The sequence below is a fragment of the Loxodonta africana genome, chromosome 5 (assembly GCF_030014295.1).
Source record: "Loxodonta africana isolate mLoxAfr1 chromosome 5, mLoxAfr1.hap2, whole genome shotgun sequence".
Taxonomy (NCBI): domain Eukaryota; kingdom Metazoa; phylum Chordata; class Mammalia; order Proboscidea; family Elephantidae; genus Loxodonta; species Loxodonta africana.
Window position 1 is genome coordinate 50,017,510 of NC_087346.1, and position 14,418 is coordinate 50,031,927.

Here is a 14,418-nt window from a genome sequence, read left to right on the forward strand (position 1 = left end):
AGATTAATCTTCCTGGTTTGTCTTCTGGTCCTGCTGAAGTTATGTCTCTTAACCGCACCCATTTGTTAAGACAGCATTCCATACCAGGTGCCAACCTCACCCCATTCCCAGGAGAAGAGCACCCATTAGGTATTAAAAGTAATTTTTCCTTATTCTTCTTCAAAGTTCACCAATAAAAATCAGGAATGAACAGTGGACATTCACATACATTTGTTGACTTCTATTTAAAATATCCTGTTCTATTCAAATGGGTTTGGCACTTCTCTCTAGAAGGTGGTCTTTGCAAACCTGGCTTTTAAGTTGGAAAGAAAGAAGAAAAGTTGATTCCTTGTGAATCTTGCTCCAAAACTGAACCCTAGTGCTGTAAAAGCTTTTTTATACAAATTGAGTAGCTGCTTAATGAGTTCCCTTTATAGCTACTCCAAAACACACTTTCAAAACAAAAGTTAGAAAGCTATATGATCCATTCTCAAGAAAGATCTGTTTCTGGGCAAAACCTATCCTGACCTCTTTGTTGAAGAAGAACAAAATAATGTAGCAACAAAAACACAAGTGGCTGCCAGAGGAAGAGAAAAAAAAATAAAAAAAGAGTTCCTGTAAGGGACTGGAACAATAAATCTCCTCTCTGCTGACCTCCCAAAGGGAGTACGTGTATTTCCTCTCGTTCTTTATCAGAACACCCAAAATAAGCAGGAATGGGCAGTGACTGCTCAGATTTAACGCACCTTTTCCATTTGCTACTAAGGCCCTGCGTGGCTCGGAGTGAGTTCTCCCTACCTGACTCTGGAGAGAGCAGCCACTGGGACTGGTCCACAGGCACCATGAAACTGCTACTAGGGCCCTTTCTTTGTCTGCTTCTGTTCAGCCTTCGCTACATTGGAAACAAAGCAGGTACCCTTTTCTCTTATTCCTCTGGCTTTGTGGATCAGAAATGACAAGTAGGGGGCTCTTAGCATTAGTTTACTTTCAAGAAGCTCCCGCTGATACTTAGATGCAACAATTCATTTGCTGAGTTTGAGAGTGTGGGTGTTGACTAGGAGTGCATGGGGAAGGCTCCACGGAGAGGATGTTTGTTTTCACTGAAGGGAAAAATGGCTGCTAAGTGTGTTTGATGGCATTATAAAAGTACAATGACCTTTTTAGAGACTAGAAATCTGGAGAAAGAATGCTGGTTAAAAAATGTACTATTTCCCAGCATGCCTCTTCAAACATTAAGTCCACAAAATAGAGATTGTCATCTATGTATGAAAGGCTATAATTGGAAATATTGCGCTGCAGAGACTGGCCTAAATTTGTCCTGACTATTTTTCAGCTGATAGATTGAGAAGTTGGGTATAGCTATCCAAGGAAATGAATCTTAATACTTTAAGGGGGAGAGAGAAGAAAAGGGAAAGAATCATTTAATGAAGGTTTATGGACTTTTGCCCCAGAAATATGCAATATTTACTTACACACATACAATATTTAGCATAACATTTCAGGGAGTTCATAGACACAAAAACCATTTACACAGGTTAAGAAACTCAGGTAAAGGGCATATATGTATCTACACTATCCTGACTATATCAATGACAGTTTCAAGAAAAGATTACACATTTAACTCCTAATTCTTTATGAGTGAGTTCATAATAAGCAATTAAATGTATTCAATATTTATTAGGCTCCTTTTTTTTATCAGGTACCTACCTAGCAGAGCAAGAATACAAAAATGAGTGAGACATAATCTTTGTCCAGGGCAATAAGTATACTATTGGGACAGATAAGCATGTAATTTTAATACGAGAAAGATTTAATAGGTGTTAAAACCAAAGCAAAGTCCCTGAGTGTTGCTAGTGCTAACCGAAAGGTTGGAAGTTCAAGGCCATTCAGAGGCAACTCAGAGAAAAGGCCTGGCAATCTAGTTTTGAAACCCCTATGGAGCACAGTTCTACTCTGAAGCACATGGGGTCGTCTCTAGTAGGAATCCACTCAACAGCAACTGGTTTTTTTAAGCCAAGGTACAAACTATCATAAAAGAAACTAGTTAGGGAAAAATATTATTCTGACGGTGAAGGTCTGCAGGGGAAAAAACCTCTGTTCTAATTTTATTTTGCTTGTGTTCTTTTCCAAAGTTTGCTGGCTAGGAAATTCCTATTTCCAGTGATGATGTCGGGGAAAATAAGCACACTCCTCCCTGAACGACATTCATCAGTAATTCCTCAGCATCTACGTAGTTTTAAGATCAGTTCCCAGACACTTCAAAATCACATACAGCTGCTGACAGTACATCTTGGTGTCTCCTGGATTAAGTTGCAGCAGTTATCAAGGCCATAAAATTTAACGTAGACAAGTTCCTAAGAATCAGATACTTAAAAAATAAAGAATATTTATGAAATATCACTGAAATCAATGCACTAGCTTGTAAGTAACTCTTCAGTATGCACAGGAAAAACGGACAGGGATCCCATTGCTATGAAAACACTGCTCACTAACACGTGTCGGGTCAGTACAAATTCTGAAAGTCTGAGGTAGCCTGCTCCTCAGTCCAGCTCTGCAGGCATCAGTGAGTACACCACTTTCTGGCACTGTTAAACTCTAAATGGATAACACATCCTCTGAAAGCAAGAAAGGATCAATAGAAGCAGCCTGCAAAACTTGTCCATAAGGAAAACGTGAAGGCGAAGAACAGCCCGGAGATGACCAGGCAAATTTTTCCATTAGGGTTATTTTGGGAAAATACCAGCCTGTTGTAGCTCACTGGTAATGATCCCTACCTTTCTGTTAACAGTGTCTGCTTTCTAATGAGTTATTAAGCCACAGAAGATAACTTCCCATTTGAGCAGAGACAACTGTAACGTAATAAGTCAATCTCTCCTAACAAGCCTGTTTGTTAAAGTAAGGGAAGTACCTGCAAAAACTACCTGATTTATCTTAGTAAAAGAAACGATTGCTCGGGAACAGAAATTGACCATCTGAGTGGTGCCTAGAAGGAATTGGAAGAGATTTTTCCATCCACGTATATGATTTTGTTGCACCTGGCTCCGCCTGTTTTGTTTTCCTTCCAAGACTGGGCACAGGAAATGAAGCATTTCCTAAACTGATTTATTAAGTTCTTCCCCTAAACCCCCGCACCACACCCCTTACTGGAAACACATTGATTTCACAGTTTAACATGTTCCCCAAACTCAGAAGGCTAACATATTTCATCGGCAGAGTTGATTACTGGGGATGAGGAGGGAGGTGTTTCATTCACATTAAATTCATAAGTTGTCAAGCAGATCCATGCTTCTTTTTGCATAACAACTCATCTCTAAATAATGATCTTTTAGAAAAATTGACTATTTTCCTTTTCTTTCTGACATTTTTGTCAGTCTCAGGTTTAAATAAATATAGTATAGTCCTCTGTGCTCTTTCTGAAAATAAAGGAAATCTGTCCACATGGCAGTGAGTGTCTTTCTATTACTTGGTAGGCGGTATAATATTTTACAATCTCAAATTTGGAAAACTCTTCTATTGAAATATGTATGGGAGATTACAAAAAAAGGAACCATCATTCTTTTCTAAAGTTTTCTAAATTGTATTTAAAACTGAACAGACCCCTACAGTGTTTTCCTCTGGCTTTTAAGTTTAGATAGATGGATTTTGAGAGAAGTTAGATTAAAGAGGTATTTAAAATTTGCTTTTTGAACTTTACACAAGTTTAAGAAAGATTAAAATATTTTAGGCATTTGCAGGCAGGCACAAACCCTATTGTATTGGTATCTGAAGAAGAATTTAATTGCTTGGAGGAATTCATGCATCAGTAATTGAACATTCAATTTCACGAAAAAAAAATGATTGAATATACTATAGGGCAGACTATACTAAATGCTGTAGGTTTATAGAGATCGATAAGACTCAACCTTGAGGTGGTGGACGAGGAAGAACGAGCCAAGTAATTATAAGTTTGTTTATATCGTATACCCTTGGAAGGAAATATAGTGTAAAATGTAGAATTCACAACTAGCTTCGTTTTGGATGTGAGGACATCAGAAAAGGCTTGGTATTCAGGGCCCAATGCATTTGTTTAGAATTCTTTCTTCACTATTCATTTTTAAATCATCTCTACCTAAAAGTAGAAGTGATCATTCTAGGATTTATATTTTCAGGAGATTCATAACATGAGTTTCACCAACAAATTCTCTGGCAATTTTATTTTGTTGATCGTAATTATTCAGATAAGATAAGTGAGACAAAAAAGATGAACATTTGAAGATTTCAAAAAGTTTTTAACTTACTGTTTAACTAGTTGCCCATCTTTTCCTTTTCTTTGGTGAAGTTAGATTTAAAAAAAAAAAATTTTTTTTTTTTGTTAGATTTTAAGCTCCAAGTAAATGTCCCAATTTGTGAATAGTTATCTAATGTAAATTACTTGTACGCTTTTTTTCTTAGTAATCACTTTTCAACTTCTTCATCTTTGAGAATAATTTAAGATGTGCACTTCTGGACATTGACTGTCAAAAAGGAATTTACTCTAAGTAATTTACTCTAAGTAAATGCTCCTGCTGCTGAACTCCTATAGGTCATTACAGTTCTACTGTGTTAGGATAATAATCCTGGCTGGGTGTTAGAAGATGCATTTTTAGTTAGCTAACAAGATCTTTTTTGTACTGTTACACACAATGGCAACATCAACACAGGATACAACAGTGGTGTCAATTCATCGAGAAGACACAGTCCCATTTCGGGCAACCATAAGAAAAATAGTTCTCTAAACTTGAGTAGAGGTTTTATAACCTGTAGAATGATATAACAAGAGAGATCATCATAACTGGTCCCTAAAGAGAAGCAGTTACCATATGAGTATTGGACACCTCTTGTGCCACTCCCTATGTCCTCTCTGGCCCTATCTGCTCCAGCCATCACTGTGGCAACTAGCTAAGCACAGGTGTAACCTGACAGCACCTTGCATTACCTGAATGTATGTCTCTTGTTTTCTGTTTGGTGCTATTCTGATAACAACATGTGTTTCACCTGCAGAAACCCATCTGGCACTCTTGCATGCCTGAGTTAGAAGAGAAGGAGCATTATACAGGCAAAACCCGGGTTACAAGCCTTCAGCTTACAGACAACTCATACTTGCCCTTTAATACTATGGAAATTTGCCCTCACTTTGAAACGATTGAACCAGCCCTACTCAAAACAAATTCTTCATTGCAATCGCCTTCAATTGCTGCATGTACAGCTTTTAAATCATTGAAAAGGCCTTTTCGTGCACTAAACCCAAACCCAAACCCATTGCCAATGAGTCAGTTCTGACTCATAGCAACATTTATAGGACAGAGAGTAGGACTGCTCCATAGGGTTCCCAAGGAGCCACTGGCTGGTGGATTCGAATGGACAACCTTTTGGTTAGCCGCTGAGCTCTTAACCACTGTGCCACCAGGACTCCTTTCTTGCACTAACCAAACCAACCCATTGCCATCGAGTCAATTCTGACTCATAGTGACCCCATAGGGTTTCTGAGGCTGTAAACCTCTACAGAAGTAGACTGCCATATCTTTCTCCCACAGAGCCGCTGGTGGTTTTGAACTGCCGAACTTTAGGTTACCTGTAGATCATTTTAACCATTGCACCACCAAGGCTCCTTTCCTGCACTAAAGTAAGGCTAAGTAAGAACCGTATGCACCTGTTTTGACTTACATACAATTTGACTTAAAGATGGAGTAGGAATAGATCTCATTCATAACCCTGGGGCTGCCTGTAATACCCTATGAGATAGTTTTGACCAAAGGGGGATGGAACTAGTGAATAATGCTCTGTCCCTCTATTCCTGTTCCAATTTCACTGTGTTCAATTCTTTACTCCTTTCCCTGAGATCACTTCCCTTTATAAACAATCTGCACACAAACCCCTGCCTCAGGCTCTGCTTTCCTGGAGGTATCCAAAATTTATTTATTTTGTTTTTGAGAGGAAAGTTTTGGTTTGGTCGATAATGTATATCTAGATATAGATTAGTTACAGTTTCTTTGAGATCCTAATTAATGATCACGAATTTTCTTCTTTTCTGAAAGATCTAAAAAGTTTTGATCAGTCTTTTGTAGAATAAGCTAAACAATATTTTATTGTTGAATAAGCTAGATAATATTCTAAGTGGGTCGTATTCTAAGACAGTCTTTTTTTTTATTTCATTGTGTTTTAGGTGAAAGTTTACAGCACAAATTGGTTTTTCATTCAAAAGATTTATACACAAATTGTTTTGTGGCATGAGTTGCAATCCTCGCAATGTGTCGGCGCTCTCTCCCTTTTGCTTTCCACCCTGTGTTCTCCATGTCTATTCATCAAGTTTTCCTGTAACTTCCTGTCTTCTCGTATTTGCTTTTGGGCAGGTGTTGCCCGTTTGGTCTTGTATACACGACTGAACTAATAATCACATTCCTCATGAGTGTCACTGTTTGTTTTATACCTGTAATAGGACTGTCTAATCTTTGGCTGAAAGATTAAAAAAAAACTTTTTTTTTAATCTTTGGCTGAAAGGTGGACTTGGGGAGTGGCTTCAGTTCTGAGGAAGGTGTCTGGGGGCCATAGTCTCCAATTATTTACTGATTGATTGATTGATTAGTGCCAGTTATATTGGGGTGAGATGGTATCATTTTCATTTAATGCTAGGATTTTTTTTTTCATTCCCTCTTTATGTCTTCTATTACCCAGTTGTTTTTAATCAAAATGCTATTTGGTTTCCATTTTTCCCCCAGGCCTTGCTCTTCCTGTTTATGACTTTTACTTTAATGACTTTGTGATCAGAGGAAATACTTTGTATTATTTCAATGTTTTGGATTTTATCAAGGGTTGTTTTGCTGCTTAAAATTTGGTCTGTTCTAGAGAGTGTTCCATGTGCATTGGAAAAGAATATATACTTTGCTGCTGTTGGGAGGAGTGTTCTGTATATGTCTATGAGGTCAAGTTGGTTGATTTTGGCCTTTAAATCTTCTATATCTATTTTGAGTTTCTTTCTAGATGTTCTGTCTTTTACCCAGAGTAGTGAGTTGAAGTCTCCTATTATTATTGTGGAACTGTCGATTTCTCTTATCAGTGCTGTTAGAGTTCGTTTTATGTATTTTGGAGCCTTGTCATTGGGTGTGTAGATATTTATCACGGTTATGTTCTCATGATTGATTGTCCCTTTAGTCATTATTTAATGTCCTTCCTTGTCTTTTATGGTTAATTTTGCCTTAAAGCCTATTTTATCTGAACTTAATATTGCCACTCCTACCCTTTTTTTTGTTACTCTTTGCTTGATATACTTTTTTTCCATCCATTGATTTTTAATATATTTATTTCTTTGTGTCTAAAGAAAGTGTTCTCTTGTAGATTGTATATTGATGGGTCATGTATATATATTTTTTTTAACCTATCCTGCCACTCTCTGTCTCTTTATGGGTGCATTTAAGCCATTTACATTCAGTGTGATAATCTATAGGTATAAGTTTATTGCTGTCATATTTTTGCAGGTTTTTTTTTTTTTTTGATGCTGTTTTCTTTGTTCCTGTTACTTCCCTGTGCTGAGTTCCTTTTTTTATGGATTTTCTTTTCTTTTGTTTTTAAAAATTTTGTGTTTATTGAGTCTTTATGTTTTTCTTCTTTTTTATTCTGATGAGTAGGTTTGTTAACTTACTTTCTGATTAACTTGAAATCTACCCCTATATTCCTAAGTTTGAACTAGTCTTTTATTGCTTGATATCACCTTGACTTCCTCTCCATTTGAAAGTTCTATACCTACACCATTTATTCTCCCTTTTATTGTTCTGATGTTGTTGTCATTTACAGATTGAAGTCTTTGTTTCCCTTTTTAAGTTTTATTATTATTATTAATAAAGAACTCCAGTTTATTAAAATAACTGGAATTATTTTCTTAGGTGGGTATCTGGTCGATGCTTTCCTGTGTCCTAGACTCTGGTTGTTTCTGATGTTGTTGGTTCTCTGACTGAAGGGCTTCCTTTAATATTGCTTTTAAATTTGGTTTGGTTTTTACAAATTCCTTTAATTTCTGTTTATTTGGAAATATTCTAATTTTGCCTTTTTAATTTTTTTTTTTAATTCAGAGAGAGTTTTGCAGGGTATATTATTCTTGGTTGGCAGTTTTTATCTTTTGAGGTTTTATATATGTCATCCCATTGCCTTCTTGCCTGCATAGTTTCTGCCGAGTAATCAGAGCTTAGTCTTATTGTTTTCCTTTGTAAGTGATTTTCCTTCTCTCAAGCTGCTCTCAGAATTCTTTCTTTGTCTTTGGTTTTGGCAAGTGTGATTATGATATGTCTTGGTGACTTTCTTTTGGAATCTCTCCTACGTCAGGTTCGTTGAGCTTCTTGGGTGGTCAGCTTTTCATCTTTCTTGATATTTGGGAAGTTTTCTGTTCTTTGTTTCCTCTCCACCCCACCCTTTTCTGGAATACTGATCATGCACAATTTTTTGCTCTTAATTGTGTCCCACATAATTCTTAGATTTTCTTTATTCTTTTTTCTGATTTTTTCTCAAAGAGGCGTCCCTGGATTTGTCTTCAGTCTCATCAATCCTGTCTTCCATTGCTTCAAATTTGCTCCTAAGACCTTGTATTGAGTTGTCAATTTCTGAAATTTTGTTATTTATCTTTTGGATTTCTAGTTGCTGTTTTTGCATGATTTCTAATTATTTATTTATAAACAATAAATAAATAATTATTTATTTTGATGTTCTGTTCTTATATTATTTTCCTTAATTCTATTGTTTTGTCAGTGTTTTCCTTAATTTGGGCTATGTTTTCATTGGTTTTGTCTCTGTTTTCCTTGGCCTCTTTCCTAATCTCTTGGAAAGTCCTACATATTAATTTTTTTTTAATTCCATATCTGGTGGTAACACTCCCTTTTCTTCTACCAGAAAGGCATTTGATTCTTTATTTTGGCCACTTGTTTTAGCCACCTTGTCCTGTTTTTCTATGTTTTGATATTGTCTGCTGTCTCTGAGACATTAAGATATTATTTTCTTTATTCATTGTATGTTTGTTTCATCATGCTTCTTTATTTTGTTTTGATATGTCAGGGTAGGCAGTCTGGGTGTGCTTTGCTGCTTGCTTATCCTGGGCATGATAGCTCTTACCACCTTGTCCAGGTAGGCAGAGCAGCACCAGGCATGGTAAGCCAACTTGGCTGTACACTGGTTTGGTGATGTGGCTGAGGGCAGACTGAGTGGGTGCTGTCTGCCTTCTGATGTTGGTCCAGGGGTGCGGGAGTGTTCACAGCCTCTTGTCCGATAGGTAGTGTTCTTGTATGGGGAATGATATTGGTTCACTTCCCTCCATTCAGCAGCTGATTGAGTGGTGGGAGCAGCAGGGCAGAGAGTGGGCCTAGTGAGGCAGTGGTCTGAGTGGCATGGTGAAAGCCAGAAGGAAAGGAGTTTGTACTATGGGGCTATGTGGGGGTACAAAGAAAAGAAAAGAGATAGAAAGAAAAGTAAGTAAAAGGGCATAACTGCTGGTGGGGGGCAGGGAGGTCCTGGGGACCCATGGGAAGGGGGTAGTGGAGGTAGAAAGTGGTGGATAGGTGGCTTTCTAGCTGTAATGGTGTGGCATGGCTCAACAAGAAGGGTGGGGTGTAGCTTATGGGAGTAGGTGGAAGGGAAAGAAATATAAATAAATAAATTTAATTAAATTAAACAAAAATGGCATGGTGTAGGCTGACAGGTGGAGGTGGATGGGGGTGGGTGGGGGCAGGTGGGACCTAGGTCAACCGTGGGCTGATAGGTCTCTACCTGAGGTGGTTTGGAAAGGCTTAGTGGGAATGAGTAGAGGCGGCAAACAGGGCTAGGTGGGAGAGAGAAAGAAGATGTAGAAAGGGGAAAATAAAGAAAAAAATGGTGCAGCAGGAGCCATTGGGTGGGGACAGGATGGACCCAGGGTGGCAGTGGGCCAATGCCTCTCTGGCCAAGGCAGCATGGCATTGCCCAGCAGATATGGGTGGAGATAGCCTACAGGGCTGTATGGGAGGGAGAAAGAAGAGGAGGAAAGGGAAAAAATAAAAAATAAAGTGGCAAGGTGGGAGCCAGTAGTTGGGGGCATAGGGGGGACCTGGGCTGGCGGCAAACCAGTAGCTCTCTACCTGCAGTGGGCCTGACAGGAAGGGGTAGAGGTGATGTATGGGGCTAGGTGGGATGGAGAAAGAAAAAGAGTAAAGGGAAAAAAATGACATGGTGGGAACTAGTCGGTGGTGAGGTACCCAGGCTGGCAGTGGGCTGGTAGCTCCCTACCTGCAGAGGTGTATCATGGCCCAGGGGGAAGGGGTAAAGGTGGCATACTGGGTCAGGTGGGAGGGAGAAAGAAAAGGGAGTAAGGGAGAAAAAAACAGCATGGAAGGAGCCAGTGGGTGGAAGCAGGGTGGACGTATGTTAGTCAGGCCAATGTCTCTCTAGCCAAGGCACAGCATCGTAGGCAGGAAGGGGTAGAGATGGGATATAGGGCTTGTGCCCTGACTTCTGTTGGGAGCTCCATGAAGTTGCCTCCCCATACTCCCTGTCTTGGGTCATTGATGGCTCTGCTCCAAGATGGCAATACTGTGCCATGTTAGTTAGTAGATGACCTCTACTCCGTATCTCCCCTTGTTCTCTGTTTTCCTTCAGTTTCTTCTTCCATTTGATGTTTGATCTATTTCTTTATCCCTTCATTTGATGCTTAGGGTTCCAGGATTGACATTTATATCTGCTTTTATTTAGTTTTTCAGGTCTTTGCTGCAGAGGGATGACATGGTACATCTGTCTAAAGTGCTATATTGACTCTGACCTCACTAAGAAAGTCGTTTGCCTGTTTGCATAGTGTCAGTAATGAATTATATTGTGAGATTAATAGTAAAAAATACCAATGTCATTGATTTTACTCTTAGTGTACTGCTCATCTGAAATGTGGGCTGCTTTTTAATGTGTTTATACCAGTCACAGTCTGACCTAAACCTGTATTGGTTTTGTCTAAGATCAGAGGATGGAGTTTACAATTAACCCAAAGAAGTATTTTTGCAACATCCACTTATATGTACCATTTCTTGTGCCAGGCATTATTTCTATCACAGCACTTCAAGGCCAGCTTTTTTATTGTTACTAGGAAACAGAGGCTACTAAAGTGTTGTAAGGTTATTAAGGTGTTGTGGCTTAAAATCAAACCAAAGGCTGTTCTTCAAACCCTTCCCCTATAGCTTGCTACCTTCTAGTACAAAACAAATCCTCCCTTCCAATGTAGTGAAACTACAGTATGTTGAGCCTATTTTGACTGAATACAATAAGGGTAAAAGACAAAACACTTGCTACTTCTCACAGAACACCAGTATCTCTAAACCACCAACTAAGACCACAGTGCCATGGACAACTTCCTACTCAGTCATGGCAATCCTTTTAATATCCTGGATTCAATTAATTCTTAGGAGATGGGCTGGAAGGAGATGTACGCATTTGGCTACTTATCCATTGTTATGTTGGTGGAAGAAAAAAAGGAGGGGGAGGATTAGCTATAATATAAATAAATGTCAGTGCAGGCAATATGGAACTTGGAGGAGAAGAAAAAAGCAAAGAGGAAATAACTATGAGAGCTTTAATCACTTCATGTCACATTTATAATTCTTCTAGAGCCAGACTGTCTGGATTAAAATTCTAGCTCTGCTTCTTACTAGTTGTGTGAACTTGAGCAAGTTACTTAACCTTCAGCTTTCTCAGCTGTAAAATGGGGTGGAGTATAGTCTACCTCATAGGGATGCTGGGAGAATCACATGAGGTAATATGTAAATTCTATATAAATTTTCCTGCTTTTGAACCCATAGTCCTATAGTTTATTCTATCCTGTCCCTTAAACAGAATGATTTATTTCCAAATTGATTCTAACCCAGGATCCGCTCTTACACATTTAAATAATAATAATGTTTATTCTCACAATGTAAAAAAGAAAAAAAAAAACACATGAAAATTTTTTGTACTAGAATTGTCATAGAATAGTAGAAAGATAATTTCCCAACTTATATTTTTAATCACAGTATATACAGGTACAATTTGATCTATACGCAGAATGGTGCATTACCTTGAATGCCTTTCAAATTTGTAAGTTATTTAATTCCCTTGTGTAAATTAATTATTCAAATTAATAAGCAAATTTATGATGGTATTTATTGAGAATTCTAATTTTTTAGTCTGAGGCTAGTTAACATCCTCCAATTTTACTACCTGTCACAAAGTTTTGAGCATTTCCTAATCAGGAGGGCAGAATAGGTTAGTAGAAGGAATGTTTAGCCTTACTGTAAGAAATGAGTTTGGGTCTGGCTTATGGGTATGCCGAAACTGACCAAGACACTAAATCATTCTTAGCCTCAGTTTCTTTTCCTAAAAATGAGAAAATAAATACTTGTTGATGTTTTACTGGCATTACACAAAAATAAGAAAACCTCTTTTAAGTGATGGATAAATCATAAATTACTATTAAAATATCAGTTAAAAATATACAAACTAATATTTAATGTATAGAATCCGTAGACAAATAGGTAGGTATTTAATAAGTCTGAGAACTCTTCCTTACTCTCTGGGCCTTTTAATTGCCATTCCATCATTTCTCTTTGAGCCATAGTACCTTTACATATTTTTCATGGCCGCCTGCACCTCCAAATCACCATATATTAAAACAATGCTTGATTTATTAAAAATCACACATGAAAAACACACACAGCAAAACTATTTGTGTCACACATTGAGGTTATTTTTAAGTGAAGTGGGAAAAGATATGCTTTTTTTTTGTGTTATGAACTGTGAAGTTGCCCTCCTAGGGTGACGAGCTAGCGTCAGGGAATAAATGCTCAGCTCTTGGGCACTCTCCCCGGGGTACAGAGCCTCCCCCTCCACCGCTGCACTGGTCGGGTCAAAGCCATTGTGGCAATTCTGCTGACCAACAATGAAACATTCCTTAACTATCTCTGTTTCCCTACAAACCCAGTTTTAAAAGGTAGACTCATTTTTCAAATGCATAAAATTAACTAATTTAAAGATTTATTAATAGTAATTACATTATTGAGATTAACCCAAAAAACCTGTTGCCATTCAGTTGATTTCAACTCATAGTGACCCTATAGGACAGAGTAGAATTGCCCCATAGGATTTCCAAGGCTATAATCTTTACAGAAGCAGATTGCCACATCTTTCTCCCGAACAGGGGCTGGTGGGTTCAAACCGCCAGCCTTTTGGTTAGCAGCTGAGCATTTAACCACTGTGCTACCAGGGCTCACTTTATTGGGGCTAGGATAATTAAACAATATGAATCAATGAGCTTGTAATGAATTTCTTCTATCCTTTTCGTTTTCTGGCAGCCTCATTTGTTGGGTACAAATTTTATGCCAATTAAAGCTTAAAACTCTATAGGCTTACAGAGTAGAAGAATGAAAAACGATCATGCTACCAACCACTTAGACACCTGTTGTTAGGATCCATTACAACCTAACTGAATATAAACCTCTTGAGAGCAAGGACAATGCCTTATTGATCTTTGTTTTCCCAGGACCTAGCATATCTTTGTGCACATAAAACCCACTACCCACTGCCGTCGAGTCGATTCCAACTTATAGCAACCCTATTGGAAACCCTGGTGGCATAGTGATTAAGTGCTATGGCTGATAACCAATAGGTCGGCATTTCGAATCTGCCAGGCACTCCTTGGAAACTCTATGGTGCAGTTCTACTCTGTCCCATAGGGTCGCTATGAGTTGTGCACATAAGTGATGCTAAATTACTAGCCCTTGCTTTAATTTGAAGAACTGTATTTCCTCAAATGTCAGCAAAGTTGGAAGTACCTAAGGCATTCCTGGATTTATTTTCAGCAACTTATGGGGCAATTATCTATTTTTATCTTTGGCCTGTGTAATAGAGAATCTGTGATTGTTATTTTGGGATGCTCTCTAGGCTGGATGAACTAATTTGATTTGCTTTATGAAGTTGACTTGTTCTGTTATCGTTGTATGAAGAGCAGAAAATACCTGCCTTTTTTTTTTTTTAATCCAAATCACACTCACACTGGAAGCATGCTTATCTGAATGAAAGTGTTAAATCACCCTCGTGTCTTGCTCACAAGGAAAAATTAAAGGTTTCTATTTCTATATATCATTCATGTGTATCTTGACCCAAGTAGATCAGATTAGCTCCCACATACACTGGAATAAAACTAGAAATTATGGAAGTTCAGTTTTAAACACACATTGATTACTTCATCTCTGATGTCTTATTTCAATATGTTGAGCAATTGTTTCTGTTCGGAAGCAAAGGCCTTAGATAATTCAGTTGTTCCCAGGTTTTTAAAATTCTGTTGGTCAGTTAATAATGTCCTTTGTCCTTTGGGGACCTGTCGTTTGGGTAGTTGACATGGGAGTAACCTACGTTGTCAGGTTAAGACACAAAACCTTCTCAGCATATGCATTA

At 38.1% G+C, this 14,418-nt stretch overlaps 1 protein-coding gene across 1 annotated transcript in view; it reads left to right on the forward strand.

Annotated features, from left to right (window-relative positions):
* The first annotated feature begins 680 nt into the window (after positions 1-680).
* The window catches only part of EMCN (endomucin), a 127,712-nt gene continuing 113,974 nt past the window's right edge, over positions 681-14,418 (forward strand). The window contains exon 1 of the mRNA XM_064285508.1: positions 681-891. Within this exon, the coding sequence (XP_064141578.1) occupies positions 696-891 (196 nt within the window). The 5' untranslated portion in view covers positions 681-695. The remainder of the gene's footprint in view (positions 892-14,418) is intronic.